Here is a 22039-nt window from a genome sequence, read left to right as displayed (position 1 = left end):
CAAAAACAGTCGGTTATGTCTGTGAAAGTAAACAGCTGGGAAATAAATAAATCGCTTGTTTATTTTAGATCGGTGTGGCAGCAGCAATATACAATAGCCTAAATAAATCTATAAATCCACTGCTCTCTTGTCTCCTCGGAGGCTGGGACTCTATAAATAGTACATTTTCACTGTGGTATTTTATATTTGACGTAGGCCTAATAGATTTCTGCTGGCCAGGCATCCAAGACGACGTACTAAATCAATATTTGCATGTGGGCATGAAACAGCAGAGGGCGCTGTTCACCAAGTTTTGGATTTTTCCTCTTAAACGTACTTGGACGAAAAATCTCAATACAACCATCAAGCCCTAGAATCATTTAAATGTATTTAAATATTTAAATGGACACTATATATATGCCTATAGTTTATATTGTCGTATCAAAAATGATCTCTAATAGCAGCACGTTGAAATAACGTGTCTTTGATATAAGGTCTATTTTAGAGTAAACCTATGGCACGTAATTCAGTCGTAATAAACAGAGAAAATAATTATTCCTCGAAATAATTATTCCTAAATGTTAATATTCTGATGATGTATGTCTAGGATGAACTCAGTGAACTAGTCTTGTTGCTCTTCTGAAGGGGTCTCGTGTAGCTGTGTCCGATTCGTAAACGAATCCCTCTGTCCAGTCGATTCTGTTCAATGAATCTTTCGAATCACAAGACTGGTCTGAACGACTCATTCACGAAAATAAATAATTTAAAATATTAAAATGAATAGATATATCAATTAGATTAAAACAGTATTTAATAAAATGCAAAACATATTTAGGTTCTAAATGACTTTAATGTTTTTTATGCGAAGAATCACAGATAATATTACAACGAACTGCCTTAATAAACCGTATTTGAACGTTAGAGCGTGTAATATGCCAGGGACCACGTGATTACGTGCATAAAATAATCGCTGTATCGTTTTAACCCCCCCCCCCAAACGAATCATTAAAAGAACCGACACGCGGAAAGGATTCGGACTTCCTAACACTAGTCTCGTGTGGCGCGCATGTGTTGAGAACGCGCTAATGCTGTTACGTAACAGTACGTATGCTGACAACTACCTGCCCACTTTCTGAGACATAAAACATATAAATATTACAAATAAAGTAATGGTACCTAATGTATTCTTATCATAATCGAGCTTCATTATGGATAAGAATCGATCTGTCGTCACGTGGTCCAGACAACACTACCTCCTTAAAGGTTTTCTCAGACAAACAATGACCTCGTGACCAGACCAGAATACATTTCTATAACAGCCATATCTAAAACAGCCCATAATAAACCTAACAAACGCCCATCTGCTTAAATCCGCAGCCATTTGGTTGATACTTGAGCTGAAGGGGGACAGGACGTTGCATTGATGGGTTCTCCACTCGTTCTTTCCCATTTTTTCTCCGTACACGGAAAGCTCCTGCCCCCTGATCCCTCAAGCGCCCGGATGCACACCAGCAACAGTCAGTCAGTCAGTCAGCCAGCCAGTACAAACATGGTCGCCAGAGCTGAAGGGAGTGTTTAGGAATCTCCGCGCTGAAATTCGCTCCATTAAAGCGAGGGCTGTTATACTGATCGCCGAAGCACGTTAACGCCTCTCCGGAGGACTGGATTCTCTTCTCGGTGAGTAAGAGCTGTGTCATTGGCCGCTGTCATGCCGTCGATAATTCGTCAATGGATTAGATTCGCGCCACGGGGAATATGTTCAGAACCATGCGCTCTGGAATAGGAAAAGGCCCGCGCTTTACTTTGTTACTCTAGCGTGCAGCTACATATGGCTTTGAGGCGTGATGATATTGTCTTTAAAGTGATCATATATTCAGGAGGTATTACGTGATTTTTCTCAGGGTCAGATTTGTGCGAGTCCACTGGTATTTAATGCTGTTAACCGCTTTGTATTAAGCCTGGTGTTCGTTTTGTGAGTATGACAGCGCTTTTGCGGATTTGCTTTAGATTTGAATCTATATATATATATATATATGTATTTTTTTTTGGGTAGAGGTCGGACTAGGCAGGTTCAAGAGCCTGACGAGACAGACAGCAACGGGTAGGCTGCAGTGATTGGAGACATACACGTGATTGTCTGTTATAGCATTTTGTAACTTAGAAGCACTTATATTTACTATAAACTCCTTTTAGACGATCCACAAAATGCATAATTGCAGTTCATAGTTAAGTAATAACACGCGAGCATAGTGCCTGTAGTCATACCACATGTAATCACAGCTGTGGTAATATTCACTAACGTTACCACAGACAGGGACTGTGATCTTGCTTTTAGTAATTAATTGCAAGTAACAAAAAATATTTAAATAGGTAAGTGAGACTAATGCGGTTTTTTTAAACGGTTACCACATAGTAGCTACTATTTTAGAGACATATATTTTCATTAAAACGTTTATTTATTTGTGAAAATAAAGGAAATTCTTCCGCTAGAAGTAGGGATGGTAATTTTGGTTAATTTTCCGGACCGACACCCGCAGCTCGTTATCCGAACATTAACTGATCATATTTGAATATTAAGTATTAAATAAATAATATGATGGACGAGTGTCTGTGACCCATTAAAAATATACCTGCAGCGCTTCTGAGAACAAAGAAAAACAGAATAAAATAATATAAATAAAAAGAGTAAAATAAATTGGCCTACACGAAATATTTGTCATGGGTTAAAATAATTTCTTAATATGAAATTCGAAGAGTATGACAATTAGAAACCATGTGAATATGAGGCAAGGGATTGGTTGTCTGTTGCAAAGCATCAAAGAGCTGGAATACACTACACGACTTTTAAAATCGGAACAGATTTTAATACGCTAGACATCGTACACTTACAGACTTTGTAAACAGTCACAGAGGAAAACCTGGCTATCATACAATAAACGACTGAGGATCATACATTACCGATAACAACAAACTCACGCAGAAACGTGCGCCTTGTTGCAAGGAGATGCCTTACAAATGAAAACAATATGTGTTCTACAATCGGCTCATAAAATGTTTAATATCCCCCAACTGGCTGGATTCTAAAGCTAGAATCGTGACCATAAAGCAAGTCTGTGGCCATAATACATTATGCAATTTTCTATGAAATCTGTCAACTCAAATCTGCAGAGTGGCTCTAACTTTCGGCAACTAGCGGCAACTTCTCCAGACTGTAAATTGGGGGGGAAAATCTGGGCAAAAGTCATGTAGTGTATTCCAGCCTGCATTCTAAAACACCGCTTCGTTTCACACTACAAGTTTGGCACCACAAAAAGGTGCTAACCCCGTTTCTAAAGCCTGGAATACACTAGGCTACACGACTTTTAAAATCTGAACAGACTTGGGATCATACACTTTGCAATAGTCACAGAGGAAAAACTGGCCATCATATACTAAACAAATGAGGATCATACCAGACTTTAAAGTTGCTCCGATCACAACAAACTCACGCAGAAACGTGCGCCTTGTTGCTAGGAGATGCGTTACAAATGAAAAGACGTGTTCTAAAATTGGCTGAAAATATCAAACATGTTTGATATCACCCGACTGGATGGAATCAGAGACTGTAGCTACAAAATCTGAGTCTGTGACCATCATACACTATGCGATTTTCTATGAAATCGGTCAACTCAAATCTGCAGACTGACTCTGACTTTCGGCAACTAGCGTCAACTTCTCCAGACAGTAAATCGGCGGAAAATCAGGGCAAAAATCGTGTAGTGTATTTCAACCTTAAGTTACAAGTGTGAAAGGTACCTTTAAAGGCGGGGTTTAAAACTTTTATGCACCAAGAGCTTGTAACACTCCAAAGAGAAAGGAAAAAATGAAATCGCATCATATGACCCCTTTAACAAAACCTAAACCACCAATTAACAACCTCGATGCTCACAGTAGGTCTTGTCTTTAATGGTTTATGTTATTGTTGAAAAACAGTTCCCATATAGAGAAAATAAATGGGATTTTTACTTCTGGAACCTGACTGTTGCACTCTGTATCCTTGAATATAACATGGCTGCTGTGTTGGCAAGTCAATATCCCAGATCCATGCTTTATGTTGTATTGATTAACTTATGCTTCAGGTAAAATGACCAGTTAATTTAGTTAAATCTGAAGACCATAATGGACAAATAATATGGTCGATTGTGTAACCGTGTGTAATGAATGTATCTAGACTGCCTTAACAGTGCTTGATATCATTTAGAGGTATATCAGATTTCAGTCCTTTTATGGACCTATAAAACAGACTTCACCTGCTATTGAGGTCACATGTTTCTCCACACATTTGAAAGGGCAGAATGATGAATAATAGTCAATGAATGCCTAAAAATCGATCATTAGATTCTGTATTAAACATGTATGTGAATGTTTCTACACACATGCAGATATGTCTTTAAAACCAGTATTTCATGGTAGAGCATCATGTGCAGCAACACATGTTTTGTGTACATATTGTGATAGGATCAGACAACAAGTGTTTATGTAGCCGGGCCTACATTAGATAAGTGTTTGCGGAGTTGTTGAACTTACTAAAAAAAGAAATGGTCAGGTTCGAGCCCATTTGTCCGTTTTTGGTCTTAGCGATTTATGAGTTTATTAACAAAAGCTTTAGTTAACATTAACCAATGCAAAGCAAACAAACAGTTTGAACTTTAAAGCCAGTTAAAATCTTATAGATGGGTGGTCGCTTTTCACCCACGGCATTGTCTAATGCCAAATTTACACTACAAAGGTGGCACAGATGTACTGAGGTGTCGTTACACAGATTGTTTAGTGCTGCTCAGAGCTGGCATTTACACAGCGAGTACAACTGTATGATAGCAGGGGCTGAAGTGAATTAGAGCAGGCATAATTTAATCCCTAATTTAGCTGTGTAAAGAAGACACATTAAGAGGTTATACTTAGAAAAATTTTAGATTTCTATCAAATATTATGGCAAATGTACACTGCAAAGATGGCAGAGAACACACAGTCTTTACACACAGTTTAATACTATTCAGAGTAGGCAAAAGTGTGTTTACACAGCAATCACAGCTGTATGCTATGATACTGAGGGCAGAGGTGGGTCAGAGCTAGCATAATTTAATCTGGCTTTTATACAAATTTTATACAACATCTTTACACTGAATTTTAAGTTGACAGAGCAGACTGTGAAAAGACTCTTCAGAAGATTTCTCATGGGAAAATGTTTTGAATTTCTATCAAATATTAAACTGAAAGATTTTATTTACATTTGAATTGTATATTAATTGTATTTTTTTATTTTTACCTTGAATTTAACTTTTGATGCTGATCAAGTAAAAAATAAATACATTTGTCTAAGGGATAGTATGATGGTGAGTTATACCTTTAATTAAGAAATGAGACAGTGTTTTCCACAATACCGGGAGTGAATTACCCATCTTCCATCTTCCATGTTCCCTGTTGCTATTCTCACAATAGTTTCCATACGCTCACTCTGAGCTTTGAATGCCAGTACTCACAGCACAGCCTTGTGTGTATCCCCGACAACCTTTGGCTCTTCGGTTGGCATTCTCAAAGAAAGGCACGTTGCCCATTTACCATGCCCATTGCAGCACTAAATGAATAATAAGTCATTGATATGTCTAAGGAACTGCTGGGAGGTGCTCTTTAAACACAGGCTAATTCCCTTTAAAGGGACGTGACGGTGCTGTGAAGATGTCGGAACAGGTTATGGTACTGTTTGTAGCAGAACGTTGTAGCTGAATTCCCACCTAAGTGACATTTAAACAAAAAAAACATGACATAAGCGGGAGGAGAGGAGGTGACCACATTAGTCTCTCATTGTTTATGAAATAGCGACGTTCTGAAATGTTTTTAAGCAAGAATGTTGAACGTTTTGCTTGTTGAAGTGAATTCATTGACTCCATTAAGCTATCATGAGGATGAATGGGTTTTTAAATGAAGTGCCGTGGCTCAATTTGTGACTAGGTTAAGTGGTGTTAAGAGTTTGGTTGTTGTTACAAAATGAAATGCCTAAAATGCACATGGTTGTTTAGGTTCTTGCATATTCTTGTTTAGGTTTTGAGTAACTCTAATTACGCCCTCCAATAAATTAGTTGGAGGAATCCACAGAGCCTCACCCTGCTGCTGTTTACTTAAGGAAACTGGAGGAAGAAAAGAAACACCCTGTACATGCCCCTCTCACCATCAAACAAGTTTGTGCTTTGCCAGTATGTACTTTAGTTTGTGTAAAGAAATGAAGAGGGTTTGTTTTCTCTTTTAGTCACATGGAAATACATGGCTGCTGCTTGTTGTCTGGCTGCCACTCCTCGGCAACTGGCACCAGTCGCAGGTGACACTGTAGGACTGCTTGCATACTGGGGAAATGGGTGAAAATTTCGGACCTGTCAGTAAATAGTGCGCAGCTCTATCATGTGTCTGTCGTCACTGAATCTTTTAGTCTTGAGATTGCACAATTGTGAGAAAAAAAAAAAAATTCTGACTGATGCACCGAGATAAAATGTAGGTCTATAACCAAAGTCATCGAGAGTGTAGTTCTCATTTCTCTTGGCATGTTAGTATAATGTACAAAGACAGGTCGGCAGTAGCCACGGGCTGCCTCTAGTGCACTAGTTGTTGCTGTAGGCACTGTCACTGGGCCGCCAGAACATAATATTGGCAAATATGAGAAAATATCACCGAAATGACCAGCAGACTTGCAGATGTTTTAAAAAGAGAACTCATCCCTCCTTCAGGGTGAAAGCAAGAATGTTTAAAATAAAGCTTGCATCAGAAGGAGCTGAAGAAAAAAAAAACAGAAACATTTTTATTATTATCTTTTTTTTTTTTCTGAGTTAAAGACACCATGACATGAAAATGTAAGTTTTGGGGCTTTTAGTCTGTGTCTGTTAGCTTTAAGGCAATATTTAAGCTAGTTTAATTCTAAAAGATGACTAAACATTAAATAATAATAATATGAAAAGTGTTGTTGCATGTAAATGTTGCATGTATTATATTATTCAAATATAGCCTATTACATTCTTTTATATTATATTATATTATATTATATATATTATATTATTGACTTGCTGATTTTGAGATATCAGTTTGCCTATGTGATGGACATTGGTTATGATCATCTTTGGAATCTCCTTTGAAGGCCATATTTAACGAAGCACACATAAAAGACCTAAACTGGAAGCAACGCAACCTGTTTTACAGAATACAGAAGTTTGTTGCATGTAACTGCACTTTTTTTTTTAGCCATGACTAGTATCATAGCATTTTAGCACCACACCAAAAATCATGGTTCATTGCTGTATATAAAAAAAAAATGACAAGCCCTTTTGGCATGCCTCACCTCTTTAAGAGTAAATACGCCGACACTGGAAGAAAACTGCACTTATCAAAGCCATTTCATGGGGTCTTTAATGACAAATTAGTAGTAGCACAAGGCCTTTTCATTGGCATTTCCTAACCAACCACAGGCCTTAATTTGGATATTTATCACACTGCGAGCTGTGTGGTTGCATGACATTTAACAACGTAACACCTAAGCTTTCCAATGCGCTCAAACTGGGAAACATGAATGGGAGCCTCTAAAATAATATTTTCCATAAACCGTCCAGCAAAGCACTTATTACTCATGCCAGAACCACACAGACAGCAAAGACCATCTAAAAATATCAAATTACTGCTTGGCACTCGTGGAGGAGTGGTGTGCACTCAAGAGGGTGTCTCTGTGCATTTTGTTCCTGTTTGTATTCCAGGGAGGGTGTTTTGTATGTATTACAGACAGTTGATGATAGAATATGTGCATGGACAGCTGGTTGCTCTCTTCTCTGAGCAGCTTCATGTGTCACGACTATTTCCAGCACCCTAGAGTCAGCTTAGGAAGTGAGCACCCTGCTATCAGTGCAAAAGCAGCTATTGGCAGACATCTGAAACCATCAATGTAGGATTCTGTCACGGCCTTAATATATAAAGTCTGAAAACGTGATGAAAAACATGGTTGTGAATCTTTGACTGATTTGATTCATGATATTCAGTTTGATTCAGAATTTAAATTCAGAGCAACATCAATTTTAACTTGATGTATGACAGTCTTCTGTATGCCAGTTCATTATTTATTTTACATAAATAACTGGCCACCTCCTCTTATTAATTAACATATAGTAATATTTATTAAAGGGATAGTTCACCCAAAAATGAAAATTTGATGTTTATCTGCTTACCCCCAGGGTATCCAAGATGTGGGTGACTTTGTTTCTTCAGTAGAACACATTTGATGATTTTTAAGTTCAACCGTTGGAGTCTATCAGTCTTATAATGCATGTCAATGGTAACAAAATCTATGAGTGTAAAAAAAACATGCACAGACAAATCCAAATTAAACCCTGCGGCTCGTGACGACACATTGATGTCCTAAGACACCAAACGATCGGTTTGTGCCAGAAATCGAACAATATTTATATCATTTTTTACCTCTAATACACCACTACGACAGACACAGTTTATTAACAGAAAATAAACAAAGTGTCCAGAAAAAAGGGAATCAAGTGTCCAAAATAAACACGGGATCTGGTGTCCTCGTCGTGCTGCGAGGTTCGTGAAGGGAAAGGCAGTGGTCAGGAAGGAAGGAAGGGTCCAGGTTGTGTAAACAATGAGTGATGTATACGCGCGAGAGATCACTTCCGGTGCTTGCGCAAACTACGCCAGAGCGCGTTGCCCTGGGGGTAAGCAGATAAACATCACATTTTCATTTTTGGGTGAACTATCCCTTTAATATTTTATTATTATTTAAAATAGTTCAAGATTGATGCAGTTGAGTTAGCAGGATTTTTAATTGATGGCGCATCGACAAAAACAATTGTATCATTCCACCCCTATGAAAAAATGGAATGTCTGATATATTGGTATTTGAAGTCATATCGGTTATTACATGGCAGATATTTAAGATTTTTTTATTAATTTTATTGGTATTGGTTGATTGGATGGATGTTTAATCGTACTTGATAATTTCCATTTTTGTATTTACATTACCTTTGCCATCTGAATGTCATTTAAGCTAATATTTAAACACTACACCTTTTTGCAACCCTAGTTAAATGTAATCTTTAGCAAAATTTTTAATTCATATTTGTAATGTTTCCTAATTCTACAGACTGTACATTATAATGCCTGAATTAGCTTTTAGCATTTAAAATGATTGATTTTAGTTTCTATTTTTAGGCAAACAATAGAATAGCATTCTATAGAATGGAATATATAATAGCAGTATCAGCCAGAATATTAAAATGAATACATCCCTGTTGAAAAACGGGACAGTCATTTGTAATGTCATCTTATCTGACACAATGGACACTGTAAACATTGTAAACACACAGGCTGTTATTCTGTGGTTTTCAGTCTCTTTCCTCAGCTCAACGAAGGAAGAGAAGGACAAGTTGTTTTATTGCATTCTGCGTGTGTCATTTGTTTGTTTACAGATTTCTATTTGCAGACTACCCATATATTATCTCCAATGATGCCCGAGACCGCACAGACTTGTTTTGAGGATCTTGGTGCCACAGGACAAGTTGATAAAAGTGTTGTGTTCTGAAACACTGCGTGATGTGCTGCCGGTATGTGTAGATGTGAGAGCGATGAGTCCCAGAATTGCTTATGACAGGCTGTCATCCCCTTCTGACGGCGCATGTTGGAGAGAGTGTTCCTGTAACTGCAGCTATCACCTATAGCTACTGTCTCTGCACTGGATGAATGATTGTTACTGGAGGTTTGGCTATTTTAAGGACGGAGAGATGGATGACCTGAGGGCGAGTGGATCAGCTCGGGGCTGCAGACATCCCTCAAGTGTCAGTGGCGTGGGGCAGTCTGTGATGTGCTGGAGAGGGTTAGTCGCTCTTCATGTGTGCTGGCTTTTGTTTTTGTCTGAGTATTCAGAGCAAGAGAGGTGGACTGTGAAGGAGGGGGCACATAGTAATGATATCATCATCATGAAAGCTCTGATTGTTCCAAACACTGCAAGAAAGAAAGAAAGACAGAAAAACAAAAAAGAAAAGAACGGCCAGTAAAGGCTTCTGTGTGTATGGCAGTCTTGGAGTTTCCTATATGTATGATATATATTAAACTCAGCAAAAATGAAACGTCCTCTCACATTCAACTGCTTTTATTTCCAGCTAATTTGTTTAAACAGATTTTAGTACCATAAAAAGTTCAACAACTGAGGCATAAACTGAACAATTTTCACTGACATTTGATGAACAGAAATGGATTAATAATGAGTTCCTGACCATCAAAAGTGGCAGTGAGTATCTTGTGTGGCCAGCAGCTGCTGTGAGCATCTCATCCTCATGGACTACACTAGATTTGCCAGTTCTTGCTGTGAGATGTTACTCCACTCTTCCACCAAGGCAGTTAAAAGTTCCTGGACATTTCTTGGGTGGATACACGGATACATGTGTTTTCATTCCTTCTCCCGGTAGCACTGTGATATGCATCTTACATTACGGACATTGCAGTTTATTGCTCTGGCCACATCTGCAGTCCTCATGTCTCCATAGTCCTCCCTGCAGTAGGACTATGGCTTGTTCTCACAAGTGATCAGGAACCGGTATACTACCGTAAAATTAATGTCCAATACATGTAATGTCCAATACAGTTTTTCACCGTATACAGTAGGGGAATTTACCGTTAACCATTTAACAGGATTTTACTGTAGCATTTTTACAGTCTTTTACCGTTAAATTCACGGCCATTTTTTACAGTGTGGGCATCTTCTGGTGTTTTTCAGAGTCAGTAGGAAGGTGTCTTTAATGTTCTAAGTTATTATAACTGTGACTTTAATTGCCTACCGCCTGTAAACCTTTAGTGTCTTAAGGACTACCAGAGGTGCATGTACATTAATAGATTATGGTTCATTGAACAAGCATGAAAATCATTGTTTAAACCCTTTTCAATAAATATCTGTAAAGCTTATTTGGATTTTACCAAATTATATTTAAAATACAGCATCCTGAAAAGGGGATGTTTCTTTTTTGCTACGTTTAGCTATTATTGCACATTTTCTTTGTAGAGATGGTTAATTTATATATATATAATTTTTTTTTGTTTTGTGGCCAGTTTTCTGTTCACAGAACTAGTAGAAATCTGTCCCAATCTAGCAGAAAAATCCTTACTTTTGATTAAAAATTGAGATAAAGAAACCTAACTTTTGAGGGGAAAAATTCCTTACCCAATAATCCAAAAGACTGAAAAGTCATGCAAAAATAATGGAAATTCATTGGTCGAAAGATGTGGGAGCCCTACACAATGAGATTATGAAAGTGAAACCAGATGCGATTTTATTGTTCACTGTCAGGGCTCGCAACATTTCCTTCGGGCAGGTACTCTTCAGGTTTTGGTAGCCCGAAAATTAATTTAACTAGCCCAAATAAAAAAAGACCTTTTTTTTTAATATAGAAAATCAGATAGGAGTTTAAATGTCTATCAAAATATTTTCAATACACAAATATCAACAAATATGAAGGAAGGAATTTTATTTCCCTATTCTGCAGAATTAAAAAAAAAAATTAAGGCAATTTATGACCCATTTTAAGAGCTGCACAAGTAAAATGAACACAGTATGAGTGGGGTTGGACAATGTCTGTGGTAACATACAGTACTGAGCCATAAAATTACATGATTTACAGTTCAGATACAGGTTTTCACAAAAACAAAAATCTTACAAACAGCATTTCAGACTTTAGACCTTTAGATTATGAAAAGGGATAAATCAAGGATATAAATTGTTAATTTAAAATTTATACATATTACTGTCTTAATTGTTTAGATTTTTAGAAGGCACATTAACTTCTTTCTCATTTACAACTTTGTGTTTGCTGCGTAAAAACATGAGTTGATATTTGTTGAAACGTGCAGCGCTCATATTTATTCAATGACATAATTGCCTTTTGAAGTTTAATCCAGCGGTATCGCGATGCTTGTCTTTCCGTCCCCAACTGTAAGACCTCTTGAAATTATAATTAAGACATTTCTTATACCATTTAACATATTTAAAACTTTTTATGGCCTTAAGTTTGATACAATTCACTTTAGAAGTTTAGAAGGGCCCGCGGGAGATCTGCATTTAAGATAGTCCGTCGGGCAGAGTGGTGATACATTTTGGTAGCCCGACTGGAAAACACAATAGCCCCGGGACGTCGGGCTAGCGATTTTGCGAGCCCTGGCTGTGGAGAAGATCACTGTGAGACACATTCATCCTTCAGTCCTTCTTTTCTTAAAAGACAACAGCCATTCTAGGGACCTGAAATGCAAATTGACATGCACAATGATGTATATGTACAGTACAACACATCTTTTTTTAGTCTTTTAGCTAAGGTTGTTCTTGTATTGTCCATCTAATAATAATAATAAGAAGAATAGATGATGATGATGATGATGATAATTGTTACTAACAATAATAACACTGATATTAGTATTACTGATATAACTATTATTATTTGGTTTGGTTTGGTTTATTTGGTTTGTTCTTATATGTGTTGTTAAAATATGTATGTAATAAAAATGTGTTTTTCTGACATTGCCTGTGTACCCCATACGAATTACCTGCACGCCATTGACTTCCTTTCATCTGTTGTGTCACAGGAGTTTGCATATCTTATAATATTGACATATTTTATAATATTGTGTTTGCCTGCTGCTCCACTCTGAGGTGAGATAATACTGTGGTGTTTTTATTTTTTGTAAATTTTTCTCTTCCATTTGGTTATGCGTTTATGCCTTTAGAGAGACATAATGCAGATATAATGGAGCCAGCAGTCAGTGTATACACCACTGAATGTCCTTGGTGTGACTGCATGCCTTTTCCTCACTGTTAGAAATGATTCACCCACCCCTCCTTTTCTCCCTCTGCTCTGATTGGCTTGATGTCCCTCGTCACTCCTTCTTCCCATGCTGCATTAGCCAATCAGAACCACCGCTCCCATTGAAAGTGTGTATGATTGGCTGGCCTGTGATGCTGCTGCCTCTCTTTAAGAAGCAGTCTAGACTGCAGTGACAGGTTTTTCAGTGAGAATCGAGCTGCTGTTGTCTTGCAACACGTCTGACTTTCATCTGGAAATTCCTTCTACTACATTTTACAGAACATTGTGATCTTTTCTTTGTCTGAATCCATTCACTGGCATCATTGCTCCTCTTTCACTGTCACAAGTCAGCACATCAGCTGAGCATTTTCCCATCATTTCATTCATGATCCCTTACGTTTAATCTGTTCATCTCCCATTTTTCCAATCGTTTTCCGACCCCACTTTACTAAAAAGAGGGAAAACTGAGCACTGCATAGCCCGAAGGTGAGTACACTTGATTAGAGTTTAGAGTGCTGCAGTCAATACAGATGCATTTTACTGCACTCTCTGCTTTCTTCTTGTGTCGTGTCTAATGCAACAGGTTCTGTATGTACCTCATATATTGGACAGGGCATGTCATTGCCAAGGGGAATGCTTTGTAAAAAATTTGCTAGAATACATTATATTATTATGCATAAAGGGACCCCACACATCTCTCTTCCTTTGTTTAGCAGTCAAAGTATCAGCTGAATGATTCTAATGTTCAGATTAGTTAGTATTATGGTGATATCTTATCCCAGTGCTTGTTTTGTGCTTTAGGGGATTATATTGTTGAATATCCCACACAGTGTCATAATTTGAATTTTATGGATTTTTTTTTAATATCCATGTAAAGCTGTGACGTGCATAATGAACATTTGATCCTAGAGGGTTTACTAGAGTTTTTGCATCCCACTGTATTTGAAATATATTGTTGGCAATCTATATTTGTGTATATGTTGTTGCTGTTGATGTATGGGCCCTTAAAGGGACAGTTCACCTAAAAATACACATTCTGTCATCCTTTACTCACCCTCATGTCGATTCAAACCTGTATAGCTTTCTTCTGTGGAACACAAAATAATATATTTTGAGAATTGTCTCAGTGTTTTTTTTTTGTCTATACAGTGGATGTCAGTGGTAACCAGGAATTGATACAGGTTTGGAACAACATAAGGGTTAGTAAATGATGACAGAATCTTAATTTTTGGGTGAACTGTCCCTTTAAGTAGGTCTTGAAATGTAGCTGGGATTCTTGTCTGAGACTTAATGCATTTCTCACATTTAAAACAAGGTCAAACATATAATAATGGAGATTATTGTTGATATCTGTTTAATCTCTTTGAATAAGGTGATTGTTTTCTCCTAACAGGAATCAGTTCCACAATAGTATGAAAAAATAGGCTTAGACTGGAGCTGTCAGCAAATGAATCGCTAAAGCTGTTACACAGATTTCTTAAGAGCTTTAGGGCCAAAAACCAATAGACCTCAAATTTCAGAGAACAGCAGAAGCATCTAATTTCATCCAAAAATGTCTCAGCTTATCGCCCTGTCCTTATGTCACATGGCAGTATCAGTGTTTTGGCTTTGCATCAGTTTTCCCAAAATGTTTCGTAACCATTATTAGTTCTAAAATGCAGACCTCTTTAAAATCCAGTGCTGCTATTTAGTATGCAAGAGACATTTATTATATCTCAAAAGTGCTTTATTTCCTGAAAAACCCACAACCATTGCTTGAATGTGTTATAACATCTCGTTTAGAAGTTGATCGATTTAGCAGTGTTTTATGCAGTAAATATTCAGCTATACATATAATTTATACACACACACACATGCATATATATATACACATTTATTCCTGTGATGGCAAATCTGAATTTTCTTTCTATTATCACTATTGAAAGCAGATGTGCTGCTTAATATTTTTGTGGAAATATTGAAATTTTTAAAGGATTCTTTGATTAATTTAAAGTTTAAAAGAACATTTATTTGACATTAGGGGTGGGAATCACAGGGTACCTCACGATACGAAACACGATACATGGCTCACAATACCGATAATATCACGATACAGCAATTCTGTGATAATCGATATATTGCTAGACACTCCTATAATGATACATCACAAGATCTGTCTAACTTTGAACACAAAATGCAGGTTTTTTCTCTTTATTCAAGTCACACGATATGCAAGATGCACAATATTGGATTTTGCCGATATCCGATATGCTGATATTTTTTAACTCATTTTGGCCTTTAACCGATGCCGATACCAATAGGCTATATTTCCTTTTGCTTGGAAAAAATGCCAAGTCTCTCCTGTGCAGAGATTATAAACAAATTATATTTAATTTTGGTTCGTTTTTAACAAAAACTACTTGTTTGATTAAAAAAACAAAACAATAATGGATTTCTTTTTTAATGAGAGTACGTTGAAAGCTTTAAAAATACTATAAATCAACTATAAATCAATCACTGCATTTTTTTTCCCTTCAGACAGATGCAGTGGTAACCTTAACATTTTATTTGAAGATTTAACATTTGTAGATGGTCTAAAGCAAAAGAGGTTCTAAAAATACTGAAAATCTTTTAGATATTTTATTTAAAGATTTTATTTAGAACTTTAAGTTTTCATAATCTTTTTGGAAAAAATATATCACACATTAATGAATAAATCTGTATATATATAAAGTGATTTAATTTACAAGTGACATGTTTGTGGTTTTTATTCAGCTATAGCTTCTGACCCTTAAATCAAAACATACTGGTGATTTTTATGACATCAGTTACTGCTTTATTTAATCAGAAACATGATCTTGATGTTATTTGTGTATTTTTACATTTTATTACAAGTAGGCCAACAGCGCCTTCTAAGTAAATACAATGTCGGCATAATTTTTCATATCGGGCTGATGCAATTTTTACATTTTAAGCCTTATCGGCCGATTACAATAACGTTCTGATAATATTGTGTATACCAAATAAAAATAAATTAAAAAACGCAGCACACTGCTCTTTTCTAAATTTAAAAAGGCAACAAAAAAGGCAGTGCAGTGCCCCTCGCATTTTCAAACCTGACAAACGTGTTCTGTCTGATCGGGGCCTAATTGTTTAACCGGCAAGGCTATAAAGCACATGCAAATAATGTACTTTTGTGATTGTGAATAAGTTCAGTGTCCCGTGAGTGTAACTCTACCACTGGACTTAAATGTAGCTGGGGCATCTATTATTTTACTCACACTGCTGTCCGCCATCCCATTAAAAACCTATTTTTCTTGAGCTAGTTAACTTATGTCCACGTTTCCCTCATTCATTTGTTGAGCGCCACCTCGAGGAGCCATGAAGTAGCGACGTTGGGAGCAGGGAAATCTATTTAGAGTGCCTTATTTTGTTAATTAAAATATTGATATTTGGTGCCAGCGGATCAGTTCTCGTATCGCACGGAGAAGGACAATGATATATTGCCCTACCAATATTTTGTCCCACCCCTATTTGAAATAAAAATTATTAGTAACATTATTAATCTTTACTGTCACTTTTGACAGTTGACTTCTGTCGTTTTTGATCAATTTAATGCATCATTGCTGAAAGGAAACCCAAATCCCTTAACCCCAAACTATTGAACTATATAATTTATATGTATTCAATATCTATTCCATATATAGGTTTTTAACACCCCTCCAGTTGGGATGTTATTTTAATGTAATTGCATGTGTCATCATTTGAGCATACAGCCTGTGCTAGTTGGGCTGCGTGAGCTGTCCTGGGGCTTTATGTTGTGCTTGACATGCAGGTACATCTCAGGTTAGTTTTATTTATAGGTGAAGTGTGTAATTTCTGCACCCGATTGAATTGCAAAAATGACAGTTTCAGACATTATGCCACCCATTTCTGTCACATTTACCAAGGGTGACTTAAAACATAACCATGACTACTATACAGACCATCCTTTGTGACAAAGTCGGCAACCATGTGATGTTTGATACGTGAGGTGTTGACATTCACATGATTATTGCACACAGTTAGTAAATACCTTGAGCATGTATTAGTCTGGCTTTCCCACTGTTTACATGTAATTCCCTTTAAACAACAGGCTTAGTGAAGTGGAAGAATGTGCCGTTGTCCCCCCTCCGAGTTGACTTCTGAGCAGTGATTTTTAACCCACTACATTGCAGGTTTGGCCTGTGGTGAGGACGCTCTGTAATTCTACAGGTGATGGTTTTGACGTCACTATACGATCATATACTGTGTCTTTGTAATGCTTTAAAGTCCATTCAGTCATCAGCTGTTGACTGATGCTCTAAATACCGTACTGTCCCCCCGTGGTGTGGGATCAGTCGTTCCAATAAACAGGACTGATCAGATTTCACGAGCACATAGTGGCCCATTTACAGACCTGCCGTTTTCCAGTGAATTTGACCCACTAAGATTCTTAGAGTGGGGAAAGCAGGAAGCGAGGAGGCTGTAAGCAGGTATTAGGGGCTGCGATTCCGCAGTGTTGCACAGTGCAACTGGAGCACGACTAGCTGTATTGCTTGGCTCGGCGGGAGACTCAAACCAAGAAGCCGAGAGGAGATGTGAAGCAGGAGTGATTGTTTTGCGGTGCTTACTGCGATGTTACATTCTGTTATGGACGTACACTGTTAGTCACGTTGTGTCCTGGTCACACCTGAATGCTTCGCCCTTGGTGTCGTGTAAGGTGGCCAGTTAATGTAAGTGCTCAAGTGTTTTTTTGTTTTATGTAATGCTATTTGATGTTTTATTTCAAACCTTGAAATCCCACGTTTTTTGTTAAACAAATCATTATATTTTACACTTACATTAAATATAGTAAATTTCCATACTAGTAAAATTGTAACATTCCAAATATGTATATCCCACCTCCTCAAATGCTGGTTTTGGCCTGTCTCACTTCAAAGTTCTTGACTTTTCCGACTCTATCCAACGATTAAAGTCATACAATAACGTCATAATATTGTCATAATCTTCACATAATCTGATTAAATATTAATTTCATTGTAGTCAAACAAATTTGTGATTATTAATCCTGTTACCACATGATTTCCCCCCTTTTTCCAAACAATGTAACAGTCTTCTACAGTTTTATTTGGACTTGTCAAGTGGTCAAGTTTGTCATGTTCACCTTCAGCCCCGTTACTGTGAGTTATTGTGAGGGGGAAAAAATATGAAACAAATAGTTTTCTTAATGTTTTGGAAAATAACTACAAACCAACATTTAGTTCCTAACTAGCTATTTTCAACCCTGTTATTCCATTTATTTATTTATTTTAATTAAGAATTTTGTGAATTAATTTGATATTTTTTACTAGGTCAAGGCACAGAAGCAGTGTTTTAAACTCGCTTTAGATGTGTCTTAATGGTTGATTTCTAGGTTTATAATAACCATTTTCTGAAGACTAAGCACCTTTTTTCTAACCATTTGTTGAAGTTTGTTGTTGAGTTTTTGTTTACTTTGTTGTCTTTATTTTGTACTGCATATGTGAAAATATATCCTTTTGTGAAAATTATCAAACACATATTTTTTCTTAAATTTATGGAAAGTGAATACAAACCTTTATATAGTTTTTAACTCTGTTACTCATTCTGGTGTTTTTTCCCCATCTTTTAATTATGAATTTTGTCATTATTTCACTTGTATTTTTTATGTTTTTTACTAGAAAATAACTCAAACTGAAAAAAATCAGTGTTTAGATCCCAATTTTGATTTCTTGAAGTTGATAGTCAGCATCGTCAGAAGGATAAGCACCTCCTTTTACTGACCTTTTATTGTTGGATGTTGAGAAAAGTGCCCTAAGCCTGTATTATAATTCTTTTATTTTCCTAGCTTTAATGATCACCAACACTTGTCTCTCCAACTTTTCCATTTCCCATGGTCTTTTAGGCTACATTATGCAGTCAATAAGGAAAGCTCAAATACTGTCTAATGATGTCCTTGTCTCTCTTGTTTTGACAGCTGAAGGCGTCTTTGTGGACAGGACACTTAGAGGGCCAAACAATGGAATGCTCTCTCCTGCCTACACTGCTCAGCACTCTACAGACTGAGGTTAAACGGCTTAGTTAGCAGTGTGCCTCTCCCCCAAGAACTCTTTTAGCCTGGGGAAAGTTGGGAGAAAAAAAACAGGCGAAGGAGAGTTTCCTTCATAGTACAGCACCTTACTCCAGTTCTTTGTAGTTGTTTGTTTGGGTTTCATTTGTCTTTGTGTGAACAAAAGTCAAGATGGATTTGGAACCGTACCTGTGGATGGTCGTGATTGGCTTCATTATAGCCTTCATCCTGGCATTTTCTGTGGGGGCCAATGACGTGGCAAACTCGTTTGGCACAGCGGTCGGGTCAGGGGTGGTGACACTACGTCAGGCCTGCATCCTGGCTTCCATATTTGAGACCCTTGGCTCCATGCTCCTCGGTGCCAAGGTCGGGGAAACCATTCGGAAGGGAATTATAGATGTCAGTTTATACAATGAAACGGTGCCGATACTGATGGCGGGAGAGGTCAGCGCCATGGTCGGTAAGTAATGGCTCATTTAAAGTTGAAACCTAAATTTCGAAGATTAATGATGGAGAAGCTTAGCGAGGCATTCGTTTATTCGCTGTAGGCTGCCAGATTCTGGGAGTCATGATCACCTGTTTTAGAGCAAGTTGTAATAGAGCATGTTAGCTGTAAAAGAGTAAAAAATTTAAATTAAAAAAACATCTAATTCAAAGAACACTGCATGGATGGTAAAAAAAAAAAAGTTTTTTTTATTTTTTATATCACTGGATAATGAATGGCTACATTGTAATGTTTTTAATAGTATCCCTTCTAGAGTCTGTATTGAAGACAGAAGGGAAGAGAACATATGGCTGGAAGACTTTTTTTTGTTGCTCCACCTCCCACTGCAATTCCCATCTTTTTCAGGGTCTGCGGTTTGGCAACTCATTGCCTCTTTTCTGAAGTTGCCCATTTCTGGAACTCATTGCATTGTGGGATCTACTATTGGCTTCTCCATGGTTGCTATTGGCACTAAAGGAGTACAGTGGATGCAGTTAGTCAAAATTGGTAAGAAAAAAAATCCATTATGCAATTCATTATTTATTATACTGTGGTAGTTATTTGCACACCAGAAAATGTAAAATCTTTTTTAAACGGAGCAACTGAGTGCTTAAGGTCAGCCTTTTACTGAATGTTTCTGCGGTCTAATTCTTTATTTAATGTCCTGTGTCCTAATTCATTTTACACTACTGTTCAAAAGTTTGGCGTTAGTAAAAAAGAAATGATTTTATTCAGTAAGGATGCATTAAATGGACCAAAAGTAATAGTAAGGGCATTTATAATGTCACAAAATATTTATATTTCAATTAAATACTGCTCTTTTGAACTTTATATTCAAAATAAATCCTGAATAAAAAAATGGCACAAACATATTAAGCAGCAAAACGGTTTTAATAAGAAATGCTTCTTGAGCACCAAATCAACATATTCAAATGGTTTCTGAAGGGTCATGTGACACTGAAGACCGAAAATTCCGCTTTGCCATCAAAGGAATAAATTTACATTTTAAAATACATTTAAATTATTATTTTTAATTGTAATCATATTACACAGTATTTAGTTTTTACTGTATTTTTGATCAAATAAATGCAGCCTTGGTGAGCAAAAGAAACTTCTTTCAAAAATTTTTAAAAAATCTCAAGCATTTGAATGGTAGTGTATTGTTTCTCTGGAGTGATGTTATCTCATTTTTGTTGTTAATATGCTTGTAACCGAGATGTGTAATTTATTTAACGTTGCCTGTTGGCCTTTGTGCCTGTAGCAGCATTATGCGTCATTATATTGGCATGCTATTGATTTAGTAATTGCTGTTTATTTAATGCAGTTGCTTCATGGTTCATCTCCCCTCTGCTGTCTGGTCTCATGTCTGGTCTGCTTTTCTTCATCATCAGATATTTCATTCTTAACAAGGTGAGTCATGGGTCGACTATTACACCTGTCTTTCATCACCTTACTTCAGTTATCACACGTTGACAAATTTTGACATTGGAATGGAGAAAAAAAAAAACGGTTCAAAGTTCTCAGACAGGTTTTAAGTGTTTTGCGCTTTTGATTCAGACATCCAATATAAACATTCAAGTGCAGTAGAGACGTTTGTCCAGTCCTTCAGTATACCAGTCCATCACCGGTCCTTATAAGACCTCACATGTTTTCATTATATTTAGTCTTTGACATGCATTCAGCTATTTCCAAGTAACGGTGCCTGTGGCTGTTTATATTGCATGACAATAGCTCATCTGTGATGGCACAGCAACTGCTTTACAGTCGACAGCTATTCATCTTTTAAATGTGTGGCTGGTGTAGACTCTGCTTCAGTAAACACTTGAATATTTAAGCCTTAAAGAGTTCGGAACAGTGAAATGCATTCTTACATGTGACGACATAAGGACTGTGGTTTAAAGGAACAGTTCACCTAAAAAAAACAAACTATCCCTTTAATAGAGTATTTAAATTATTGTTGTTATTGCTAAAACTTAGAAATGTTGCTGTAGCAAGTTAAAGCTGAAGTACTAAAATAAGTAAAACTAAAACTAGAAATAAATAAAAAACTAAGCTAAACCGTAGGGATGCACGATATTATCGGACCGATATCGGAATCGGCCGATAATGGCTTTAAATGTAAATATCGGCATCGGCCCGATATGAAAAATTATGCCGATATATCTTGCCGATAAGAGGAATACATTAACTCACATGTGCTCAGGGTGTGATAGTGATTAGATCAAGTCAGCAGAGTGGCTCATTCTTGAAGCAAAGTTTTGTCTGAATGATGATTAGATTCACTGTGATAGAGTAAACAGTAATAGCACCTGCAGCGGCAGCAGCTGCACCCTCCCCCGGGTCCTAATGCCCGTTCTGTAAGGAGTTTTAATCTGTAGGGGGCGCTGTTGGCCTACTTCTAATTAAATTAAAAGTAAAATAGCCTACACAAATAACATTTAGACTGTGTTTCTGATTAAATAAAGCGGTAATTGATGTCATAAAATAACAAGTATGTTTTGATTTATAGGTCAGAAGCTATAGCTTAAATGAAAAAAAAATCACAAACATGACACTTGTAAATTAAAGGTGGGGCGTGTTTGTTTTGGTGATTTCAAATGTCAACATTGGCTACCAGAAATCGCT

At 36.9% G+C, this 22039-nt stretch overlaps 1 protein-coding gene across 4 annotated transcripts in view; it reads left to right on the top strand.

The window, feature by feature from the left end:
* The first annotated feature begins 1046 nt into the window (after positions 1-1046).
* Positions 1047-22039, top strand: part of LOC107711867 (sodium-dependent phosphate transporter 2-like) — a 40404-nt gene continuing 19411 nt past the window's right edge. The window contains exons 1-4 of one of the 4 annotated variants that reach the window (XM_016516939.1): positions 1047-1656; positions 18838-19390; positions 19781-19921; positions 20739-20824. In XM_016516939.1, the coding sequence (XP_016372425.1) occupies positions 19102-19390; positions 19781-19921; positions 20739-20824 (516 nt within the window). In that variant the 5' untranslated portion in view covers positions 1047-1656; positions 18838-19101. Of the gene's footprint in view, positions 1657-17337; positions 17576-18837; positions 19391-19780; positions 19922-20738; positions 20825-22039 lie in introns of those variants that run through there. The other 3 variants (XM_016516938.1, XM_016516936.1, XM_016516937.1) reach the window with 3 other exon arrangements.

The sequence above is a fragment of the Sinocyclocheilus rhinocerous genome, unplaced genomic scaffold (assembly GCF_001515625.1).
Source record: "Sinocyclocheilus rhinocerous isolate Xijiao unplaced genomic scaffold, SAMN03320098_v1.1 scaffold988, whole genome shotgun sequence".
Taxonomy (NCBI): Eukaryota; Metazoa; Chordata; class Actinopteri; order Cypriniformes; family Cyprinidae; genus Sinocyclocheilus; species Sinocyclocheilus rhinocerous.
This window is presented reverse-complemented; position numbering and strand designations above follow the sequence as displayed.